Genomic DNA, 22,496 nt, shown 5'->3' on the forward strand with positions numbered 1-22,496 from the left:
TGTTTCCGGTCACCTTGCCCTGGTTAAAAGCAGTGGTTCGCGCTTTCAGTTTCACGCGAATGCTGCCGTTAATCCACGGTTTCTGGTTTGGGAATGTTTTAATCGTTGCTCTGGGTACGACATCGTCAATGCACTTCCTAATGAACTCGCTCACCGAATCAGCATATTCTTCAATGTTGTTGTTGGACGCCGTGCGGAACATATTCCAATCCGCGTGATCGAAGCAGTCTTGAAGCGTGGATTCAGATTGGTCGGACCAGCGTTGAACAGACCTGAGCGCGGGAGCTTGTAGTTTTAATTTCTGTTTGTAGGCTGGAATCAACAAAATGGAGTCGTGGTCAGCTTTTCCGAAAGGAGGGCGGGGGAGGGCCTTATATGCGTCGCGGAAGTTAGTATAACAATGGTCCAGAGTTCTGCCAGCCCTGGTCGGACAATCGATGTGCTGATAGAATTTAGGGAGTTTTGTTTTTAGATTAGCCTTGTTAAAATCCCCAGCTACGATGAATGCAGCCTCAGGGTGTGTGGTTTCCAGTTTACAGAGAGTCAGATAGAGTTCGTTCAGGGCCATCGATGTGTCTGCTTGGGGGGGAATATATACGGCTGTGATTATGACCGAAGAGAATTCCCTTGGTAGATAATGCGGTCTACATTTGATTGTGAGGAGTTCTAGATCAGGTGAACAGAATGACTTGAGTTCCTGAGTGTTGTTATGATGGTCACACCACGTCTCGTTAATCATGAGGCATACCCCCCCGCCCCTCTTCTTACCAGAAAGATGTTTGTTTCTGTCTGCGCGATGCGTGAAGAAACCAGCTGGCTGCACCGACTCCGTTAGCGTCTTTTGAGTTAGCCATGTTTCCGTGAAGCAGAGCACGATGCAATCCCTGATGTCTCTCTGGAATGTTACCCGTGCTCGGATTTCATCGACCTTATTGTCAAGAGACTGGACATTGGCGAGTAGTATGCTAGGGAGTGGAGCGCGATGTGCTCGTCTCCGAAGCCTGACCAGGAGACCGCTACGTTTGCCCCTTTTTCGGCGTCGTGTAGCTTCGCCGGCTGGGATCAGGTCCATTATATTGGGTGGAAGGCAAGACACTGGATCCGTTTCGGGAAAGTCATATTCCTGGTAGGAACGGTGGTTAGTTGACGTTAATCGTATATTCAGTAGTTCCTCCCGGCTGTATGTAATGAAATCTAAGATCACCCGGGGTACCAATGTAAGAAATAACACATAGAAAAACAAAATACTGCATATTTTCCAAGGAACGCGAAGCGAGGCAGCCATCTCGCTCGGCGCCGGAAGTTCTAGCCTGCCTATCTGTGCGTAACAGGGTTGACGTGTTATGCTCGACCCGCTCAGTTTACACCATAAAACACCGGCAAATGGCCAAATAGAGCCAACTCAACCGGCTGTTCCACTTTGATTTGACTATTAGATGTTCAATGTTTCTTCTGAAAAAAAAAAAAAATTTAAAGGAAAAGTTTCACGTAAACAGGGTTGACCTTAAAATGAGGGACAGACGTCAATGAATCACTAATCACATGAAATAAATAATACTCTTCAGAAATGACTGTCTAAGCAACAAAAGCACTAGAGCTTTACAATGATGATGACAACTTGAAGAAATGCTGGGGTTAAGTGGGTTAAAATCTTTCTAGAAGTCACAGAGGGTGCACGGACGGACATTCTAAAATGCAGAATTTTGGCACTTCAGCAAGTTCTTATTCAAATGAAAAACCTGATTGATTGAATTCTCCATGTGGTCTATATATATATATATATATTAAAGGGCACTTCATTTAATATAACAGGATTTTAAAATTCAATATTGGTGCACAATTCCTACTTAAAATATCAAAAGGCACGTGGAACAACCCTACTACACATATTTACGAGGACAGGAAGAGATGGAGAGAGAGAGGAGAGAGCTCAAATTAATGTTACCATTAGCACCACAAAGAGCCTCAGAAAGGAGAGTGGTGTGGAATGTCCAGTGTGCCCTTTAGGCTGTCCAACCCTGTCCAACAACACAAAGGAAACACAGTGCCTCAAAACCCACTCCAACCTAACTTTCAGCAGGTCCTTAACTACACACACCAGTTACAGTAATTAACAACATCTGAGAGAAAATGAACAGACTTGGATTAAAATTCACTCCTTAACTCAGTCAGTCACAAAGTCAGTCAGTGAATCAAGTCAGTAAGTCACTAACCCAGCTCACAATTCTAGGGAGAAAGAACGTTTTTGTAACTCTAATGTTCCCCTAATGTTTGTGTCTAGTTTTCCGTTAGTTCGTGGAACATTCTATCTCTGTTAGCAAAAACCTTCTGATAACATGTTTAGGTGTTAAAGTTAGGAGACCACTGCCTTAATGTCAAACATAACTTATGTAGAATGTGGTTACAATGTTCTCAGAATATACAACAATGGTGTAAAAGCATTTTATGGGACATTGCAAGAACATTCATGCGTTCATTTTTCTGAATATTCCACCACCGTCCCACCATGGTTGCCATGTTCTCACAATATAAGATATTGTGTTCTAGACACATTTCATGATAACATTCCAAGAAAATCCCTGTGTCCAGTGTTTTGAGGGTTAGGAGAATATTAGATCAACGTCCCACCAAACATACACAGGACATGGTGGCCATGTTCTCACAATATAAGATATGAATGTTCTAGACACGTTTCATGGGAACGTTGCAAGAACATTTCTGTGTATCAGTTGTCAGGGAGTCACCCGATGGTCCCAAAGAAACGCTCTACCCCCAACAAAATCACTAAACATCACGCCTTGTTACTGTTTCCAATGTCAATCAAGGCCTTGATTTGTGAACCACAGATTCATTCACAGCTCTTTTTGTCTGTTGGCAAGGTTGACTATAGTCACACAGTGATTGTAACATACAGTGTTTTCAAATAACATATTTGACATGATTACATTGTATATGTTAATTTATACAGTAATTATTATTCAACATGTCCTTTCCTGGGAAATGAACTGCCCTTTCTGCCAAAACAGCCTTCACTCTTCTGGGAAGGCTTTCCACTAGGTGTTGGAACATTGCTGCAGGGACTTGCTTCCATTCAGCCACAAGAGCATTACTGAGGTCGGGCACTGATGTTGGGCGATTAGGCCTGGCTCGCAGTCGGTGTTCCAATTCATCCCAAAGATGTTCGATGGGGTTGAGGTCAGGGATCTGTGCAGGCCAGTCAAGTTCTTCCACACCGATTTTGACAAAACATTTCTGTATGGACCTCGCTTTGTGCACAGGGACATTTTCATGCTGAAACAGGAAAGGGCCTTTCCCAAACGCTTTCCACAAAGCACAGAATTATCTAGAATGTCATTGTATGCTGTAGCATTAAGATTTTCCTTCACTGGAACTAAGGGGACTAGCCCAAACCATGAAAAACATTATTCCTCCTCCACAAAACTTTAGAGTTGGCACTATGCATTTGGGCAGGTAGTGTTCTCCTGGCATCCTCCAAATCTAGATTAGTCCGTCGGACTGCCAGATGGTGGAGAGTGATTGATTCATCACTCCAGAGAATGCGTTTCCACTGCTATAGAGTCCAACGGGGTCGAGTTTAACACCACTCCAGCCGACGCTTGACATTGCACATGGTGATCTTAGACGTGTGCGTGCGGGTGCCTGGCCCTGGAAACTCATTTCATGAAGCTCCCGACGCACAGTTCTTGTGCTAAAGTTGATTCCAGAGGCAATTTGGGAACTCGGTAGTGAGTGTTGCAACCGAGGACAGACAATTTTCACCCGCTGCGCCCTTCAGCACTCGGCGGTCCCGTTCTATGAGCTTGTGTGGCCTACCACTTCGCGGCTGAGCCGTTGTTGCTCCTAGACGTTTCCACTTCACAATAACAGCACTTAGAGTTGACCGGGGCAGCTCTAAGAAGGGCAGAAATGTGACAAACTAACTTGTTGGAAAGGTGGCATCCTATGACGGTGCCATGTTGAAAGTCACTGAGCTCTTCAGTACTGGCCATTCTGCTGCCAATGTTTGTTTATGGAGATTGCATGTCTGTGTGCTCGATTTTATACACCTGTTAGCAACAGATATGTATAGGGGTAAGGTGACTAAGCAACAGGATAAAAGATAAACAGAGTAGCAGAAGCTAGTGTGTGAGTGGGTGTGTGTGTGGGTAGTCAGTGTAAATGTACGTGCATATTATGTGTGAGTGAGCAGATGATGGAGTGAGTCTGTGTGCGTGAGTGTGTAGTGCCCTGTGAGTGTGCATAGAAACAGTGAAATACAAAAAAGAAAAGGTCAACAAAGATTAACTTAGAAATTCTTGTAGCTATTTTGTTAGCTATTTATCAGTCTTATTGCTCGAGGATAGAATCTGTTCATGTGCCTGTTGGTGCCAGACTTGATGAACCGGTACCACTTGACAAGCTAAAGCAGAAAGAATAGTCTATGGTTTGGGTGTTTGGAGTCTTTTTTCTGGGCCTTCCAACCACACCACCTGATATACAGTGCCAGTCAAAAGTTTGGACACACCTACTCATTCAAGGGTTTTTCTTTATTTTTGCTATTTTCTACATTGTAATATAATAGTGAAAACATTAAAACCATGAAATAACACATATGGAATAATGTAGTAACCAAAAAAGTATTAAACAAATCAAAATATATTTTAGATTCTTTAAAGTAGCCACCCTTTGCCATCTTTGCACACTCTCAGCATTCTCTCAACCAGCTTCATGAGGATGGCAGTCTTGAAGTAGTTCCCACATATGCTGAGCACTTGTTGGCTGCTTTTCCTTCACCCTGTGGTCCAACTCATCCCAAACCATCTCAATTGGGTTGAGGTTGGGTGATTGTGGCGGCCAGGTCATCTGATGCAGCATTCCATCACTCTCTTTCTTGGTCAAATAGCCCTTAGACAGCCTGCATGTGTGTTGGGTCATTGTCCTGTTGAAAAACAAATTATAGTCCCACTAAGTGCAAACTAGATGTGATGGCGTATCGCTGCAGAATGCTGTGGTAGCCATGCTGGTTAAGTGTGCCTTCAATTCCAAATAAATCACTGACAGTTTCTCCAGCAAAGCAACCCCACACCATCACAGCTCCTCCTCCATGCTTCACGGTGGGAACCACACATGCGGAGATCATCCGTTCAACTACTCTTCATCTCACAAACACAGTGGTTAGAAGCAAAAATCAAAAATTTGGACTCATCAGACCAAAGGACAGATCTCCACCGGTCTAATGTCCATTGCTCGTGTTTCTTGGCCCAATTTGACCATGAAAGCCTGATTCAAGCAGTCACCTCTGAACAGTTGGTGTTGAGATGTGTCTGTTACTTGAACTCTGTGAAGCATTTATATGGGCTGCAATCTGAGGTGCAGATAACTCTAATTCATTTGGTGACTAGCATGGAGGGGTCAATGGTGTTGAACGCTGAGCTGTAGTCAATTAACATTATTCTCACATAGGTATTCCTATTATCTAGATGGGTGAAGGCAGTGTGGAGAGCAAATGAGATTGCGTCATCTATGGATCTTTTGGGGCGGTATGCAAATTGGAGTGTGTCTAGGGTGTCTGGGGTGATGTCTCTCAAAGCACTTCATGATTATTGGCATGAAGCATTAGTTCTTGGGGACAGGAATGATTGGGGGTCATCTTAAAATATGTGGGGATTACAGACTGGGACAAGGAGAGGTTGAAAATGACCGTGAATATGCCTGCCAGCTGTTCTGTGCATGCTCTGAGAACGCCCCTTGGAATACCGTTAGGCCCTGCAATATTGCGGGTTTTGACCTGATTAAAGAGCTTTCTCACGTCCGCCTCGGAGAGCGAGATCACCCAATCCTCTGGGTCGGTGACGGCCCTCACAGCCGGCACGATGTTGTTGTCAAAGCGTGCATAAAATGCATTCAGTTCGTCTGGTAGAGAGGCATCGTTGGGCAGATCACAGTTGGGTCTTCCTTTGTAATCCGTAATAGACTGTAGCCCCTGCCACATGCGCCAGGCGGCGAAGCCTATTTAATATGATTTCACCTTATTCCTATATTGTCCTTTTGCTTGTTTGATGACTCTGCGGAGTGTCATAGCGGGGTTGTGTATGATAGCTCTGTGTGTGGTAGCCCTGTCCTTTAGTTATGCGCCAACCTCTGTGTTAATCCAGGGCTTTTGATTGGGGAAGCAGCGAACCCTCACTGTGGGGACAACGTGGCCGATACATTTTCTAACGAAGCCAGTAATGGAGGTGGTTAGCTTGTCTCAAAGCATATTCCAATCAGCGCTAGCAAAGCAGTACGATAGCATAATCTCTGATTCTGGTTACCATTTCTCAACGGAGCGTGTCACGAGTACTTCCTGTTTGTGTTTCTGCTTGTAAACAGGAAGCAGGAGTACGGAGTCATGATCAGATTTGCCGAATGGTCTAGGACTTTATCGCCGCTAGTGGTATTGGAGATGTGTTGATGGAGTTTGGGCATCACGTGTCTTAGTGACGCAGAATTAAAATCGCTGGCAACCAGAAAAGCAGCCTCTGGATGTAGCTTTTCTTGTTGGTTTATAGCCTTGTACAGTTCATTAAGTGCCAGCTTGTTATTTTCTTGTTTTGAGGTGGAATGTATATGTTATACAGGTATCCTGAGTGTGTATCCTGTGTGTGTATTTTCTTTTCTCTCCTTCTCCCCTCACAGGTGGCAATCATCAGTCACCAATCAGTCGCTAATCAGAAGACACCTGCTCCTTTTCTTTTACCCTATCACATCCTATTTCCCTTGGTTTAAAAACCAAGTCAGTTGTTTTCTTTGGAGCTTGATCTCTCTGTGTCTCAAACTCTCTTTGTCTCGCTGTATGTAGAGATCTCGCTCTTTTTTTTGTCACATGTCACATTTGTCTCGAATTATGTGAGTATGTATTGTGGTGCTTCATGATGGGAAAAGGGGGTACCAAGACAAGTCGCCCAGGGGCATACATTACCAGTAGGAATACTGGTAATATACATTTTTGGTTAGTTAGTTAGCTGTATTGAAGTAGGCTAGTCTAACTTAGGGGTGTTTTTGGATCGTTGTTTCTTTCCTTGGGTCCAGCTCAGCCCCTCTTCCTGCCCCCCTTTACCGTGTGTTTAAAAATAAACCAATAGTGTTTGACTGTAGATTTAAGATGCCTGTGGTTATTAGTTTTCACTGTTATAATTTGCATGAGTTATGTTACGGGTCTCGTATCCACCCCCCCTTAGACTGCAGGGCCATAGGGATTCGTAACAGTATACAACAGTAACGATAACAGCTGAAAACTCCCTCGGGAGGTAGAAGGGTCGCCATTTGACCATGTATTCCAAGATGGGTTAACAGTGGGTCGCCACTTCCACCGCACTAGAGTTAGCACACCAGTTGATGTGGATGCAGAGGCAAACCCCCTTCCCGCCTCGATTTCCCTGACTCCACTGTCCTTTCCGCCGGGTGAGTTGGATATAGCCATGGGGGCTATCTTGTCCGAGAGCCGTGTTTCAGAAAAGCAAAGAATATTGCAGTTTCGAGAGTCACGTTGGTAGCAGATCTGGGATCAAGTGACAGTACATTGGCCAGTAGAATGGAGGGAAGTGGCTGGTTTTCTCCTTCACCTCAGCAGGACCCCCCCCCCTCTTGCCTTTGTAACACCGGCGTGGCCTGAAAATTGGGTCGGAATTACGTAGTGCCCCTGGCAGATTAATTGAAATTGCAGCTTAAATTAGGGTAAGTAACTGTCGCTCTGATGTTCAAAAGTCCTTGTCGGTTGTAAGAAATAATAGCGGATACATTTCGTGAAAATAAAGTACAAATAAATAACTTAAATAGTATAGCTGGGTCGGAGATTGCAAAACGCAGCCATCCAGTACGGCGCCATCTTGATCATGCAACGTACCCATGAAATGTGTCTATGACATTAATATCTTAAGTTCTGAGAACATGGTAATCACATTCTGGGTAAATTCTTATTGACATTAAGGGAAAGGTCTCTGGAAAACATTCCTTGCTCATAAGGGGAACATTCCTATAAAATGAGACTTAAGTGAACGTTGTGGAAACATTTGTTGAACCTGAGAAGTCAGTCAGTCCCTTAGTCACTAATTCAGCCAGGCAGTCAGTCAGTCGCTAAGTCGCTCACTCACTCAGTTACATTCAATTACATGCAATGCAAGTCATCTGCAAAGAAAATATTTATAGCTATTACTGTATTACATAACAGCATACTGCGGTCTATTCAGAGTGTGCATACTGATTGCTCGGTGGCAAAGAGCTTGCAGGAATGAGCAGTTCTCAGAACAGTGCTCTCTCAGGCTTCAATCATTCAACTAGATCATCTACACCCTTCCATTCTCCCCTGCCCACCACCCCACCAACCCTCGCCCACCCCCAGCCCGTGGTGTGTTGCTCCCAGTGCCCTCGTTGTTTCTCCATGGCAACCTGAGCACTATAAGGCAGGGGAACTGGCAGCTAATCCTCAGGAGCTTACACAATTCTTACTTCTTCTCATAAGAGGGTTTTACCGACGCAAGTGGTTCTCCGAAAACAACACAAACCCTTCCTCTCATCCACCAGAGTAGGAAAACAAAAGGTAGAGAGGGAAAAACGGTAGGTAGCTAGGTCTCTTCATGTTTCATTAAATGTTTTGTTTCATTTTTTCCCAATGGTAGTTTTGGATGGGTATACAGTTTTATACGATCGAACAGAAGTGTGTGTTCAGATTTGTCTGACATGCAGGGTACATGGTGTGTGGGAGGATGTTGCGAATGCGTTCAGAGGTAGTGTTGGCGTGCGTGCACTTGTGCGTTTGACCTGTGGCGACTCAGGGACCATACAGCAAAAATACTTCTATGTTAATGTCTGGGGATCTGCTTCAGGCATCTGGGACTGTTACTCAGCATGCCGCTTCATGTATTAGTATGTCCTCATGTTGTGGGATTCATCTGTGTTCTACAGCTATTTATTATTGTTTAGATGTGTGATGGTAATCTGACTCATTGGTGAGCAGGTGGATATCCAGTGCGATTTTTTTCCAATTTAAAATAATAACTTGAACATCTATTTCTATACAGTAAGAGTGCATGTGTTCATGATAAGTGTTCCACTAGAATGTGTTATAGCCCTTGTTCTGGTAATATGGCTTAACTCTAATCTGCAACATTTTCCTTCGGAGGAATGTTGTTGTTTAGAAAATCCGTATGTCTGATCTGCAGCTAATAGTTCAGAGGGAACTTTCCCCCAAACATGATACACAAGTTACTGCTGAGTGCATCCACTCGGGAGTTTCTCCGCCCATTTGGCCCTTGTCTCATTACCAACATGCTGTATAGCAGGCTCTTTCCATATGGATCAATTTCTGTGTTTAAACTCAAAGTCCTTACCTTCATGCTCCTGCCCCTTTTCTTTCTCCCCTTCTCACACCCTCTCCCTGCCATTAGTTCTCTCTCACTTGCTTGCACTAATCCCTTTGTTGTGGAGTACTGAGGGGCCAGGGCTCTTGGCTGACTGGCCATCCCTGTGTAATGGGGGCTAATTCGGGTGAAGGGTGCCCAGCCAGCCCTCCTGCTGGCCATCCTCCACTAGATTAGGCGGGGCGTGTACATTTTTAAGGCCTCCCTTAGCCCAAACACATTCTCCCCCTCGTTGCTTCTAGCCTCGCTCTCTCTAACTCTCTTTCTCTGTCTGTCTTTCTCAATCCTATTTTCCCTGCCTGATAAAACTTCTCTCTTTCTCGAACTCTTCGTTGCACTCTCTCTTTCTTTTCCTCTCCTCCTTGTCGTCTCTCCATCCAGCCCTAAGTCAGTGGCAGGGGTCCCAGGTGGGACCATGCGTTTCTGGAGCCATGCTGTCCCCACATTGCTCCTTCTACCCCTGTGTCTGCTGGGGAGGATTGTGGAGGGCCAGGCCCCGGAACATGGCAAGGAGAGGGGCTACCTGCAGGAGGCCATCGGGGCTCTACAACTTGGGTCTCAGACCCAGCTCCAGAGGAACCAGACAGGGATCCTACTCTCCACTGTCCTCCAGGCTGTGCACTGTGCAGAACGGATTGGGGGATCACAGAAGCTCTGTGACAGGGTAAGGCCTAGAACGTTCTATGACATCCAACTGTTACTCTATCTGCTATGGGGTTCTATGCATAACGTTCTACTATGACACCTTTTATTCCATTTAAGGTTTTACTCCAAAAAAATAACATTAATGTTAACAGCAATTCCTACCACAGTAGATACGATCTGCATTCACTCCTGTCTGTTCATTCTTTCAAACATGCTTGTCATGGTTGGAATGTGAGTGTGTGGAGGCTTAAGGCCTTGACCTCTATGCAGCACTCATGCTGAGTGGCTTTAGAGGTCCCTCAATTTGACAGAACACTACATAAAAATGTGGTCTGTGAGTTTGTATGGGTGGGATTACAGTGTGTGTCAGAAGCCCTGAATGGAGGTCTCATTTGAGCAGGGGTTTTAGAAATTAAGAAAGCAACTCATTCATTAGAAACTGACACTTATGACCCTGAAACATTGCGCATTGAAAATATTTGCAAGGGTTAGAGCCTTGCCCACTCTCTTGCTCTTGTTTGTGTGGCCAGGGCTGTATTCACAGTAACACAAAGCGCCTCATTTGGGTAAAACAGGCCTATTATCAAACAATGAAGGGAGAGAAAGATTTTAAAAAATATCTGTGAATTACATGGTTTCAATTGCCTTTCACAGGGGGAAAAGCCTTTTGCCTCATTTATATGACCTCAACACAGAACAAAATGTTAACTAACAAAGAACATGCCTTGGATCGTTAGCACAAAGTGTTTGCTTGATGGCTTTAAGTCCTTTTAGTCAAATTTACAGATTTCTTATTAATCACTCTATTCATATTCACTAATGGCTGGCCAATTTGACCTGGATAAAAATGAGTTGCAGTAAATCCATTTGTACTGATTTCATGGCACAGGGTGTATGAGTTGATATATACAGTACCAGTCAAAAGTTTGGACACCTACTCATTCAAGGGTTTTTCTTTATTTGTACTATTTTGTACATTGTAGAATAATAGTGAAGACATCAAAACTATGAAATAACACATGGAATCATGTAGTAACCCAAAAAATGTTAAACAAATCAAAATATATTTTAGATTTGAGATTCTTCAAAGTAGCCACCCTTTGCCTTGATCATAGCTTTGCACACGCTTGGAATTCTCTCAACCAGCTTCATGAGGTAGTCACCTGGAATGCTTTTCCAACAGTCTTAAAGGTGTTCCCACATGCTGAGCACTTGTTGGCTGCTTTTCATTCACTCTGCGGTCCAACTCATCCCTAACCATCTCAATTGGGTTGAGGTCAGGTGATTGTGGAGGCCAGGTCATCTGATGCAGCACTCCATAACTCTTATTTTTGGTCAAATAGCACTTACAGGTGTGTTTTTGGTCATTGTTCTGTTGAAAAACAAATGACAGTCCCACTAAGCGTAAACCAGATGGGATGGCGTATCGCTGCAGAATGCTGTGGTAGCCATGCTGGTTAAGTGTGGCTTCAATTCTAAAGAAATCACCAACAGTGTCACCCCCACATCACACCTCTTCCTCCATGGTGCGGAGATCATTCCTTCATGCTTCACGTTGTAGATGCGGAGATCATCCGTTCACCTACTCTGAGTCTCACAAAGACACAGCGGTTGGAACCAAAAATCTCAAATTTGGAATCATCAGACCAAATTGAGTGGCTTTAGATTGGCTGACTGGAAATGCATTCCAGGTGACTACCCCATGAAGCTGGTTGAGATAATAACAAGAGTGTGCAAAGCTGTCAACAAGGCAAAGTGTGTTGACTTTGAAGAACCTCAAATATGAAATATAAGAAAAACCCTTGAATGAGTAGGTGTGTCTAAACTTTAGACTGGTACTGTATACATGCAATATTTTTCAAATATTTTACTTAGTTATAGTTCATAAGGAAATAATTTATTTGAAATAAATTCATTATGCCCTAATCTATGGATTTTACATGACTGGGCAGGGGTGCAGCCATGCATGAGACTGGGATGGCACAGGCCCACCCACTTGGTAACCAGGCCCACCCACTGGGAAGTCATGCCCAACCAATCAGAATTTGTTTTTCCCCACAAGGGCTTTATTACAGACAGAAATACTCCCGCAGGTGAAGAAGCTGGATGTGGAGGTCCTGGGCTGGTGTGGTCTGTGGTTGTGAGGCTGGTTGGACGTACTGCCAAATTCTCTAAAATGACTTAGCAGGCAGCTTATGGTAGAGAAATTAACATGACATTTTCTGGCAACAGTTTTAGTGTACATTCCTCGAGTCAGCATGCCAATTGCACACTCCCTAAACTTGAGACATCTGCACATTTTAGTGGCCTTTTATTGTCCCCAGCACAAGGTGCACATGTGTAATGATCATGCTGTTTAATCATCTTCTTGATATGGATTATCTTGGAAAAGGATAAATGCTCACTAACAGGGATGTAAACAAATTTGTGTACAAACTTCGAGCGAAATAAGCTTTCTGTGACTATGGAACATTTCAGGGATTTTTTTATTTCAGCTCATGAACACTTTAGATGTTGCGTTTTATATATTTGTTCAGTGTAGCATTCACTTTTTATATCAGTGTCCATGAGTTTCTTGTAGATAGACGATATGGTCCAAGAGAAAATAGCCTAATTAATGAAAAAAGCATCTAATCAACAAAGGCGTTATTATCATATAACTGCAACTCTTCCAACTATTGACGCCTTTTCCAACTGCCAACAGTTTGACAGTAAAACATTGACAACAAATACATGGTAAAATAAATACAAAGAAATTGATCATTTCAGACACCTGTACAAATCTGAAGTACCCAAAAGGGCCACTAGATGTCTCGTGATATATTAAATCAAATTCTGATAGGGAGGGTATATTACTGGAAACCTTTCAACCCTATTTCAGCCTGACTCATTTTCTAAGCTTCCAGTAAAGGTTTTGCTTAATTTCCAAGCAGCTGAAATGTTTACTTTGCAATATATCCCCTACGTCACACACTGCATAACATGTTTGATTGCTATGTTTACAGTGCCTCACTCCAGACCTTGTCCTCTCTGTCCTGGAGGATGATAGGAAGGCTTACCTCACCGAGAATGACTACCATAGAGTCTCCACCGTTCTGCTCTACTACATGATCAACATGGAAGACCTGTGTGCCACCAACCCCTCCCCTTCCTCCTTTCCCTCCTTGTCACCTAGCTACCAGTACTACCTTCTGGCCCTGACCAACCTCCAACCTACAGAAGAAAGAGGCTTCCTCTCCAATGAGATAGAGAGCATTCTGCAGCTCATCAACCAGAACTATCAACCACCTACTCCAGAGACATCTGGCTCCTCCCACTCACAGGTAAGACTGCTGCGCCTCTAGCATAAAACGTCATGTCAACCAAAGGCCCAGTTCTTCACATCACCAGAGAATCATCTCAATCTACACACATTGAAATAGCCTCAGACTGTTAGAGATGGACACTGGAGAGTTACAGGAAGATATTCCCGGTTGTAATCCAGTAACACATCATCCTTCAGTGTATCGATGCCTCTCATCTACTGGATGAGTTGGGGATCACAGATAGCCAAGGTGCTGATCCATCCTCAGTGTCCAAACTGTCTGCAGCCATCATCACCCACACCCTGCAGGGCCACTGTTTCAGCAAGAGGAACCTGCCCTCCCCTGCCTTCTTTACAGATTACATCTTCCAGTCCCTCAACCGCACCAGCAACCTACATGTCAGGGGTAAGTTTATGAGTCCTGCCTATGAGTGATTTGACCATAGAGTTGGATAGAGGGCCCAAAAAGCTATTTAGTACATCACCACAGAAACTAAAATCTATAGAGATGTAAGCGCTGTTTGATGGCAGTGCTCTTGCTGTTGCGTAGATTTGGAGGAGCTGCTGCACCAGCTTGGTGTGGGAGGTGGAGGGGCCTATCACTCACATTGCAGGGAGAAGCGGAGCATCACAGGCCCCTCCCATATAGGCTGTGTCCATGAGCCTTTGGGGATCAACACAGACTGGACACAGGTGAGACAAACTCAGACTCCACATTTAGTGGTGAAAACTGATTTGAGCTGAAAAGGCTCACGGTTCGAACTTGAGGAATCACCATGGAGCTTTCCCAGATAGAAAATATTTTATTCTGTTTGATTAGGTATGCTTCTCAGCCAATCAGCTGGTGGATATTTTTGTCCTGGATCCGCATTTGACAATTTCCCGGGATCACTTCAGACACATCTGCCCGGCTGTTATCCAGCAGTTGCTAGGGAATGCCTGTGAGTCCACAGAGCCAGCTACACGAGGATCTCCACCCAGTGCCATTGAGAGTAAGACACTGTACCTCACAACCCATCATTAGAAATCAACAGCTTGTCTACACTGTCCTTTGGCTGATGTCAATGTCTAGCTAAGATGTTCAGCATGCCCTCATGTGTTACTTTGTCCTGAGTATACTCTAAAACATGTATGATCCATCTGTTGAACAATACCGTTTATGTACGGCTTCAACACATAAAGCTGCTGTAGTCTCTCTTAACTATTGACGTTATCTCTGCTATTGTTCTGAACACATCTGTCTATGCTCTCTCTGTAGAATATGGCTACAGTACGGCTGCTGTGTTACTCATCACCGTGGGCTCCATGTTGGGCATCTGCCTGATCTTCTTCAACTCCTGCCAGGAGACCTACGCCCTCATCCTGCAGCTCTTTGTGGGCCTGGCCGTGGGAACCCTCTCAGGGGATGCCCTCCTGCACCTCATACCACAGGTATAGGGCACAGAGGCCATACTCATCCCACAAGTATAGGGCCATGGTCACACTTAAACCACAGGTAAAGGCCAGAGGCCTCATAAACCTCATACCACAGGTATAGGGGATGGAGGTTATACTCATACCACAGTTATAGAGAATATCTCCTAAATGGTGACACCTCCCAAGTACATCAAATTGTGTTATAGCTGTTTCATGTAAACAAGCCAACCTATTTGGTGTAAGATATTTTCTAAGACTGCATAATAACAGTTTAACCATTGTTAAACAAACAGTATGGTCAGTGACATTACCCATTGGGATTTCCTTTCTATCTTAGCTCCCCTTTTTTCTATAGTCATGAGTCATTATGACTATAGAAAACATATAAGAATGCTATCAGTGTCGATTAAATGTCTCATTGTTTCCTCTCCCTGTCTCCTCTGGAGATCCTTGGCCTCCATGACGACAGTCACCATTACGATCATCACTTAACTGAGGGAAAGGAATACCTGTGGAAGATTTTGGGAATCATTGCTGGAATCTATGGCTTTTTCCTCATCGAAAGGATCTTCTCCCTTGTGATGCCATCACATGGCCATGTAAGATGATAGTTTATACTAAAGTATTTATTTCTGTCTCTTGGCCTGTTCATCTTCCTGTTTAAAACAACTAATATGCAGTTTGTTACCCACTAACATTGAACTACAGGCCTGGAAAGGAGAGAACAATAACAACTGTTAGCAGGCTGTTTCATGTCCAAATCTGAATGTCATCTATCGAAATCCATTAAAAAAAAAAAAAGGTTAATGACTATTTTCCCATTGGCCCTGGCTGAAACTTGGCATGAAGCTGCAACCCTATGGCTTCTGGTCAAAAATAGTGCACTACATAGGGAATAGGATGCCATTTGTGACAGCGCCTGAGCTGAGCTGACTGCAGGTGGCTCTGGCTGGTGGCCTCTGGAGTGACTGGAGGCTGATGAGTCTCTTTTTCTCTGGCAGGGTCACGGGGGCCTGGGCAATTCCCATGACCTCCCCCTGGAGCTCAACTGCAACGGCCAGTCACAGAGGGGCATGTCTATCTCAACCATGCAGCTGGTGAGTATTTGTCCCTCTCTGGCACATATACAGTAGTGTAACAGGCAGCACTTCAAAAAAACACATGGTCAGTGATTGCATATGAAACCTATTGGTGTCCCTTGAACTTCCTCATATGAGAGCAGAAAAGGAGAACTCAATTGAAGGTGCATCCTCACATGTCCCCTAGGCTTGTTTGGACATGAGCTGTCTGTGAAAGGGAAACAGTACTTTTTGAGCGCTTTTAAGGTTTCTGCTTTGAAGAGACAAACAGCTGCAGTGGTATTACTGTGGCCACTGATGCTTCAAATTAGAGCTGATGACAAATCTGTCAACCCTCTTTGAACTGGTTGAACACAATTGGCGTGATGCCATAGATTACTGTTCTCAGTATTAGGATATATGTGTCTTTTTAACAAAGGCCTATCAACAACAAGAAAAAACATGGGTGAAGGTGGCGGAGGTTTGGAGTGAAAGTGGGAGAAATGATCTGCCAATGTGCTGTGGGAGGCTAATATAAAAGCACAGGAATTCAAAAGAGGCTTATAGGATTCAAAAATATTTGTTCAACATTTTGAACAGTTTGAACTCTGATGTTGACGTGTACAGAATGTTGCATTGCAGGGAAAGTGAAGAGGGGTGTGGGCGAGAGTAAATCTGTAACAGGCCATGGTGTAGGAGACCTTGATGCTGCTGTTGAATAATTCATGCCTTACGCGAATAGAGAAACTGAGCAGTTTTGGTGAACTTCCTCTAGACTGTTAATGACATAGGCAGGGGGAACTGTGGTCACTCATGTGCTGCTTTTGTCATGGACCGGAGTAATATCATTAATGTAAGGAAAAATCCTCCAATGTATTTGTCTCTCGCCTACAGGGAACTGTGGAGGACTTAGAATGCACAGAAATCCCATCAGAGGAGGCTGAACCAAGAACCCCTATGCATCAGAGTAAGATATTTCATCGTCCTCCTTTCTCCTTTATCTTCACGCACTGTCCCAGTCCTCAGTTCCCTCTCTGTTTAGTTTGATCCTTTTCTGTTTTGTTCTGTGCTGTGTGTAATTAGTGGGGCTAGAACTGTGACTGGGCTAGGGAACGTAGCAGATGGGCTTTCAGGACAGAGCTGCCACACACAGACTTTCTTTGTGTTCCCAGGACAGGGTATTCCTGTACTGGCTGTGATGGTAATCGTGGGAGACAGCCTCCATAACTTTGCTGATGGCCTGGTGGTGGGGGCGGCCTTCTCCTCGTCCACCGAGACAGGCATGGCGACCACCGTGGCCATCCTCTGCCATGAAATCCCTCATGAAATGGGTGAGAGGTCACAGAGCAGTGGCTGAAAGGTCAAAGGTTGTTGGCATGGAGTGGCAGCGTTTCTTGTTCTTCTTTTGGTTCTTTTGTCAAACCAAACATGACTTGAGTCATTTGTGTCCCAGTTGTGGAGAACTGAAAACGCTGGTTCTAAATTACCTAAAATATGTTCTTTGTTCTTTTCTCTCCATCTCAGGTGACTTTGCGGTGTTGCTAAGCTCAGGTCTCTCTGTGAGGAATGCAGTGATGATGAACCTCCTCAGTGCTCTGACGGCCTTCATCGGCCTCTACATCGGCCTCTTCGTCTCCTCGGAACCAGAGGTCCAGCAGTGGATCTTCACCGTTACCGCGGGGATCTTCCTCTATCTGTCGCTGGTAGAGATGGTGAGACTGGGCTACTGCGTTTCTTCGTAAAACACACACTGATAGATGGGGACAGGAGTTACACCAGACAGTGTATCCCCTTGATCAGTCAGCTCGCACAGTCAAGAAAATCTTCTTGACCTATTGATAGGTTAATTGTTACAATTCACAGGTGATTTGGGATAGATTTACCCAATTAATCAAACTCCCAGACCCTAATTTCTCCCTCTTCTCTTCCTCCCCTTTCTTTCTCTTAGCTTCCAGAGATGAGTCGTGTGAAGACCAACAGGCCCTGTATCATGTTCCTCCTGCAGAACCTTGGCCTCCTAATGGGCTGGGCCTGTCTTCTGCTCCTTGCACTGTTTGAGCACAAACTTAAGTTTTGATGACAGGACACACACATCCTACTATGGTATCTGCCATGCAAATGTGTAATTGATGGCAATGTTGATGGTACTTTGTGGTCTTGTCAACAAAAACAAACATCTTGTTTATTGATTACTGTATTATTTACTGATACACCATATGAAGACAGCGAACAGCACATTTAAAATGTTGCAAGAAACATTTCATAAGTGACAGGATAATAGAGTGACGTGAATAATAGCAGTGACGATGTGAATCAAATGTCATTTTAGATCCAGTGGTTACGCATAATGTGTTAGAGCTGGATGAATCCACTTTTTGTATGAATCAGGTGACTAAATGTGATCTTTAGGACATGAACACATCTTCTGTGTGATGATTTATTTTTGTATGATGTACTGTGTAACATAGCTAGCTTACAATCTGTCTGTCACATCTATGTCTGGACATGATAGTGTCAGATGTCTAGTCTACAGTGCCAGACGAGCTCTTTATATACAGATACATTGCTTGTATGTGTATATTTACTATGGTATACAGTGTCTTCAGAAAGTATTCAGACCCCTTGACTTTTCCACATTTTGTTACGTTACAGCCTTACTCTAAAATGTATTAAATGGTTTGTTTATATCAATCTACACACAATAACCCATAATGACAAAGCAAAATTGGGTTTTTAGAAATTTTTGCTAATTTCTTTAACACTGAAATATGATATTTACATAAGTATTCAGACCCTTTACTTTGAAGCAGCGATTACAGCCTTGCGTGTTCTTGGGTATGACGCTACAAGCTTGGCACATCTGTATTTGGGGAGTTTCTCCCATTCTTCTCTGCAGATCCTCTCAAGCTCTTTCAGGTTGGATGGGAAGCGTTGCTGCACAACTTTTTTCATATCTCTCCAGAGATGTTCAATTGGGTTCAAATCCTGACCAGTCTCCCAGTCCCTGCCGTTGAAAAACATCCACCCAGCATGGTTTCCCCCAGACTTGGTGCTTTGCATTCATGCCAAAGAGTTCAATCTTGGTTTCATCAGACCAGAGAATCTTGCTTCTCATGGTCTGAGAGTCTTTACGTGCCTGTTGGCAAACTCCAGGTGGGCTGTCACGTGCCTTTTACTGAGAAGTGGCTTCTGTCTGGCCACTATTTAACCTTTATTTAACTAGCCAAGTCAGTTAAGAACATATTTTAATTTACAATGACGACCTACACTGGCCAAACCCCAACGCGGACGACCCCTATGGGTCTCCCAATCACGGCCAGTTGTGATACAGCCTGGAATCGAACCAGGGTTTGTAGTGACGCCTCTAGCACTGAGATGCTGTGCCACTCGGGAGCCCAAAGGCCTACTTAGTGGAGTACTGCAGAGATGGTTGCCCTTCTGGAAGGTTCTCCCATCTCCACATAGGAACTCTAGAGCTCTGTCAGAGTAACCACCTCCCTGAACACTTATTGGAGAGGGCCTTGGTCACCTCCCTGACCAAGGCCCTTCTCCCCCGATTGCTCTGTTTGCGGCCATCTCTAGGAAGAGTCTTGGTGGTTCCAAACTTCTTCCGTTTGAGAATGATGGAGGCCACTTTGTTTTTGGGTACCTTGAATGCTGCAGAAATGTTTTGGTACTCTTCCCCAGATCTGTGCTTCGACACAAATCTGTCTTGGCTCTACGGCCAATTCCTTCAACCTCATGGCTTGTTTTTTGCTCTGATATGCACTGTCAACTGTGGGACCTTGTATAGACAGGTGTGTGCCTTTCCAAATCATCTCCACTCAATTGAATTCACGATAGGTGGAATCCAATCAAGTTGTAAAAACATCTCAAGGATGATCAATTTCGAAAGGGTCTGAATACTTACGTAAATAAGGTATTTCTGTTTTTTGTTTAATAAATGTACAAAAACCTGTTTTTCCTAATTCATTATGGGGTATTGTGTGTAGATTGCTGAGGAAATTGTTTTATTTAATCAATTTTAGAATAGGGCTGTAGCGTAATAAAATGTGGAAAAAGTCAAGGGGTCTGAATACTTTCCGAAGGAAACATCAAAATCATGGAAACACCAAAAAAGTGTCTTAAGGGTGTTGGGCCACCACGAGCTGGCAGAACAGCTTCAATGTGCCTTGGCATATACTCTACAAGTGTCTGGAACTCTATTGGAGGGATGCGACACCTCTCTTCAACGAGAAATTCCATAATTTGGTGTTTTGTTGATGGTGGTGGAAAATGCTGTCTCAGGCACTGATCCAGAATCTCCCAAAAGTGTTCAGTTGGGTTGAGATCTGTTGAGTGAGAGAAACACACACACACACACTGCTTTAAACCCCCTATGCTCCTTTGAGACCCCTCTTTCAAAGTAAGTGAGATCTCTTCTAGCCATGGTAGACAAAAAATGGGCAACTGGGCATTTTTATACATGACTCTAAGCATGATGGGCTGTTAATTGTTTAATTAACTCAGGAACAAACACCTGTGTGGGTGCACCTGATTTCAATATACTTTGTATCCCTCATTTACTCAAGTGTTTCCTTTATTTTGGCAGCTTACCTATATCTTCATTATGATATAAGGCTGGTGTTGTTGACAATCAAACCATCCATTGATCCCCATTTGATTAGGAAGCCAAACCAAGACTCAACCTTATTTCTTTCACTAACATAGATGATCAAAACTAAAGATAATATAATTGAAGTAAATACTTGGAACACAAACTCCATTACTGAATATCTATAATTGGTTGTCAGTATAATACTCTGAATACAGCACTTTGGGGTCTCAATAAGTGACCTTAGTTAGCAGCTGATATTTCCCAGGTATCGGGAAGCGCAAGCAAAAAGATTGAAGAAACGATGGTTGTTTACTCAGCCCAATTCTTATTGATTCGGAGATGGATGCCTAATGCATATGTTGCGGCCAAGGTCTATCATGTCTATCTCCTTTTTGTTAATCACTCATGTTGGGGAGGGACGGTTGGGAAATCACCTAGTCTTAGTATGTAAACAAATGTGACAATCAATAAAAACAAAACTTTTCTTCAAACATACTGTACCTATATATAATAATATATGCCGTTTAGCAGACAATTTTATCCAAAGCGACAGTCATGCATGTATACATTTTTTACATATTGGTCCCAGGAATCAAACCCATTACACTGGCATTGCAAGAGTACTTCTCTACCAACTGAGCCACAGAAGACCACTGTAGCTCACCCACTATGTTAAACACTTGTATCATCTACCAATTTTCTGCTGCTTGGTATTGACATTGTAATGGATGTGCTGCCCCTTTCTTGTCTGGCCTGATCAGAATGGAAATCAGAGTTTGTTACCGTACTCTTGTTCTGTTATACAGTATGTAGAATATGCTCTGATCAGCTCTAGTCAGGTCTGCCCTGTTTGGTGGTATTTTGATACTGCTCTGCTCTGTTCAGTTATAACCAATGTCAGGGAATTTGGTTTTGTACTGCTGTTGATATGATATGCCTTCGAAATCAATTATTGTCTCTATTTGGTTATACAATAACACTGCCTGTCAGCTCTCTATTTTGGAAACGTATTCTCGGTCCTGATCACTGTACACTGTGAACACTGTGTGCAGTCAAACGGGGGCAGTTCCACCCACCTGAGCGGCCTGTACTGTTCTCTTCATCCAGCAGAAAGCTCTTGGTCTGGGCTGACTAATCCACACTCAACAAGCTGGAGACTCCAGAGGGATCCTGCCCACACAGTGCTGTACTGTGCTCCCTCTCTCAAAGGCCAGAGTGGGCCTAGAGAAGGAGGGGAAGGAAAAGGTAGAAGAGGGGCATGAGAGGGGCAAAAGAGAGAGAAGCATACTGTATACAAAATATTCACTTATACTATATTCATGAGACAATAGATACATTTGTGATCTTGAATCTACTGTATAAGGCTACAACTATGATTCGATATTATACAAGATATGTTTATGTACAATTCTGATGAGAAGCTCTCTTTGAGCAGTAACTGGTTAATGTTGAGTACTCGATACAGTACAGTAACATCATTTCACAAAAGTCTGGTCCACAAGCTGGAGGGAGTCATCTGCCAGTAACTATACATTAAGGATGTTTACTCATAATAACCACAGTATAACCTCAGATCTGCAAATACTGTAGATAGTGCTTAGATGATTTGGCTTATGGCTGGTGTCAAAGTCGTGAATATTCTGCTGACTCTATTTGTTAGAGCTTTCCGAGTCATTCCACAACAATGGGAGGAAGTTCACGGCATTTTCTCCTATACTTGCAATTTATTTGGCTAATTTTGGGAATGCCATCCCCTTTGGAATTTCCAGGAAAGCTCCAGGTTTATTGGTTTGTGTGTGTCTATGTGTGTGTGTGTCTGTGTGTGCATGTATGTTGTTCTAAAAGACCCTCTTTGACATGCTTGTGTGTGTGTTTTGAAAAGTTGTTCACTGCCGGGATGTAGGAAGGAAAGGATTTTTATCTGGGCTGTGAGTGCACTTCTGTATCCGCAGCTATCCTCACTCACTCAGCAAAGAGCCGCCAAAGCAGAGTAAAGGTCAGGGGTCAGGAGGACAGGGGGAGCATAGACGTGAGCTAAGGGGAAAGGCTAAGACAGATATACAATGGGATATGTCAGC

The 22,496-nt window shown here is 43.7% G+C and overlaps 1 protein-coding gene across 3 annotated transcripts; it reads left to right on the forward strand.

Annotated features, from left to right (window-relative positions):
* Window positions 1–8,329: 8,329 nt before the first annotated feature.
* Window positions 8,330–20,909, forward strand: LOC129859396 (zinc transporter ZIP12-like). 3 transcript variants are annotated; one of them, XM_055929133.1, is made up of 13 exons: window positions 8,330–8,595; window positions 9,780–10,062; window positions 13,049–13,366; window positions 13,546–13,753; window positions 13,898–14,040; window positions 14,168–14,339; window positions 14,606–14,778; window positions 15,210–15,362; window positions 15,765–15,860; window positions 16,716–16,788; window positions 16,994–17,152; window positions 17,346–17,533; window positions 17,770–20,909. In XM_055929133.1, exons 2-13 carry the CDS (start codon window positions 9,814–9,816, stop codon window positions 17,896–17,898), a joined length of 2,061 nt encoding a protein of 686 aa, XP_055785108.1. In that variant the 5' UTR covers window positions 8,330–8,595; window positions 9,780–9,813; the 3' UTR covers window positions 17,899–20,909. The 3 variants fall into 3 exon arrangements, with proteins under 3 accessions (XP_055785108.1, XP_055785109.1, XP_055785110.1); XM_055929134.1 differs by lacking the exon at window positions 8,330–8,595 and having other exon boundaries at window positions 9,585–10,062; XM_055929135.1 differs by lacking the exons at window positions 8,330–8,595; window positions 9,780–10,062; window positions 13,049–13,366; ... (1 more) ...; window positions 13,898–14,040; window positions 14,168–14,339 and having other exon boundaries at window positions 14,660–14,778; window positions 15,233–15,362.
* Window positions 20,910–22,496: the final 1,587 nt, after the last annotated feature.

This window comes from Salvelinus fontinalis, chromosome 7 (assembly GCF_029448725.1).
Source record: "Salvelinus fontinalis isolate EN_2023a chromosome 7, ASM2944872v1, whole genome shotgun sequence".
NCBI lineage: Eukaryota > Metazoa > Chordata > Actinopteri > Salmoniformes > Salmonidae > Salvelinus > Salvelinus fontinalis.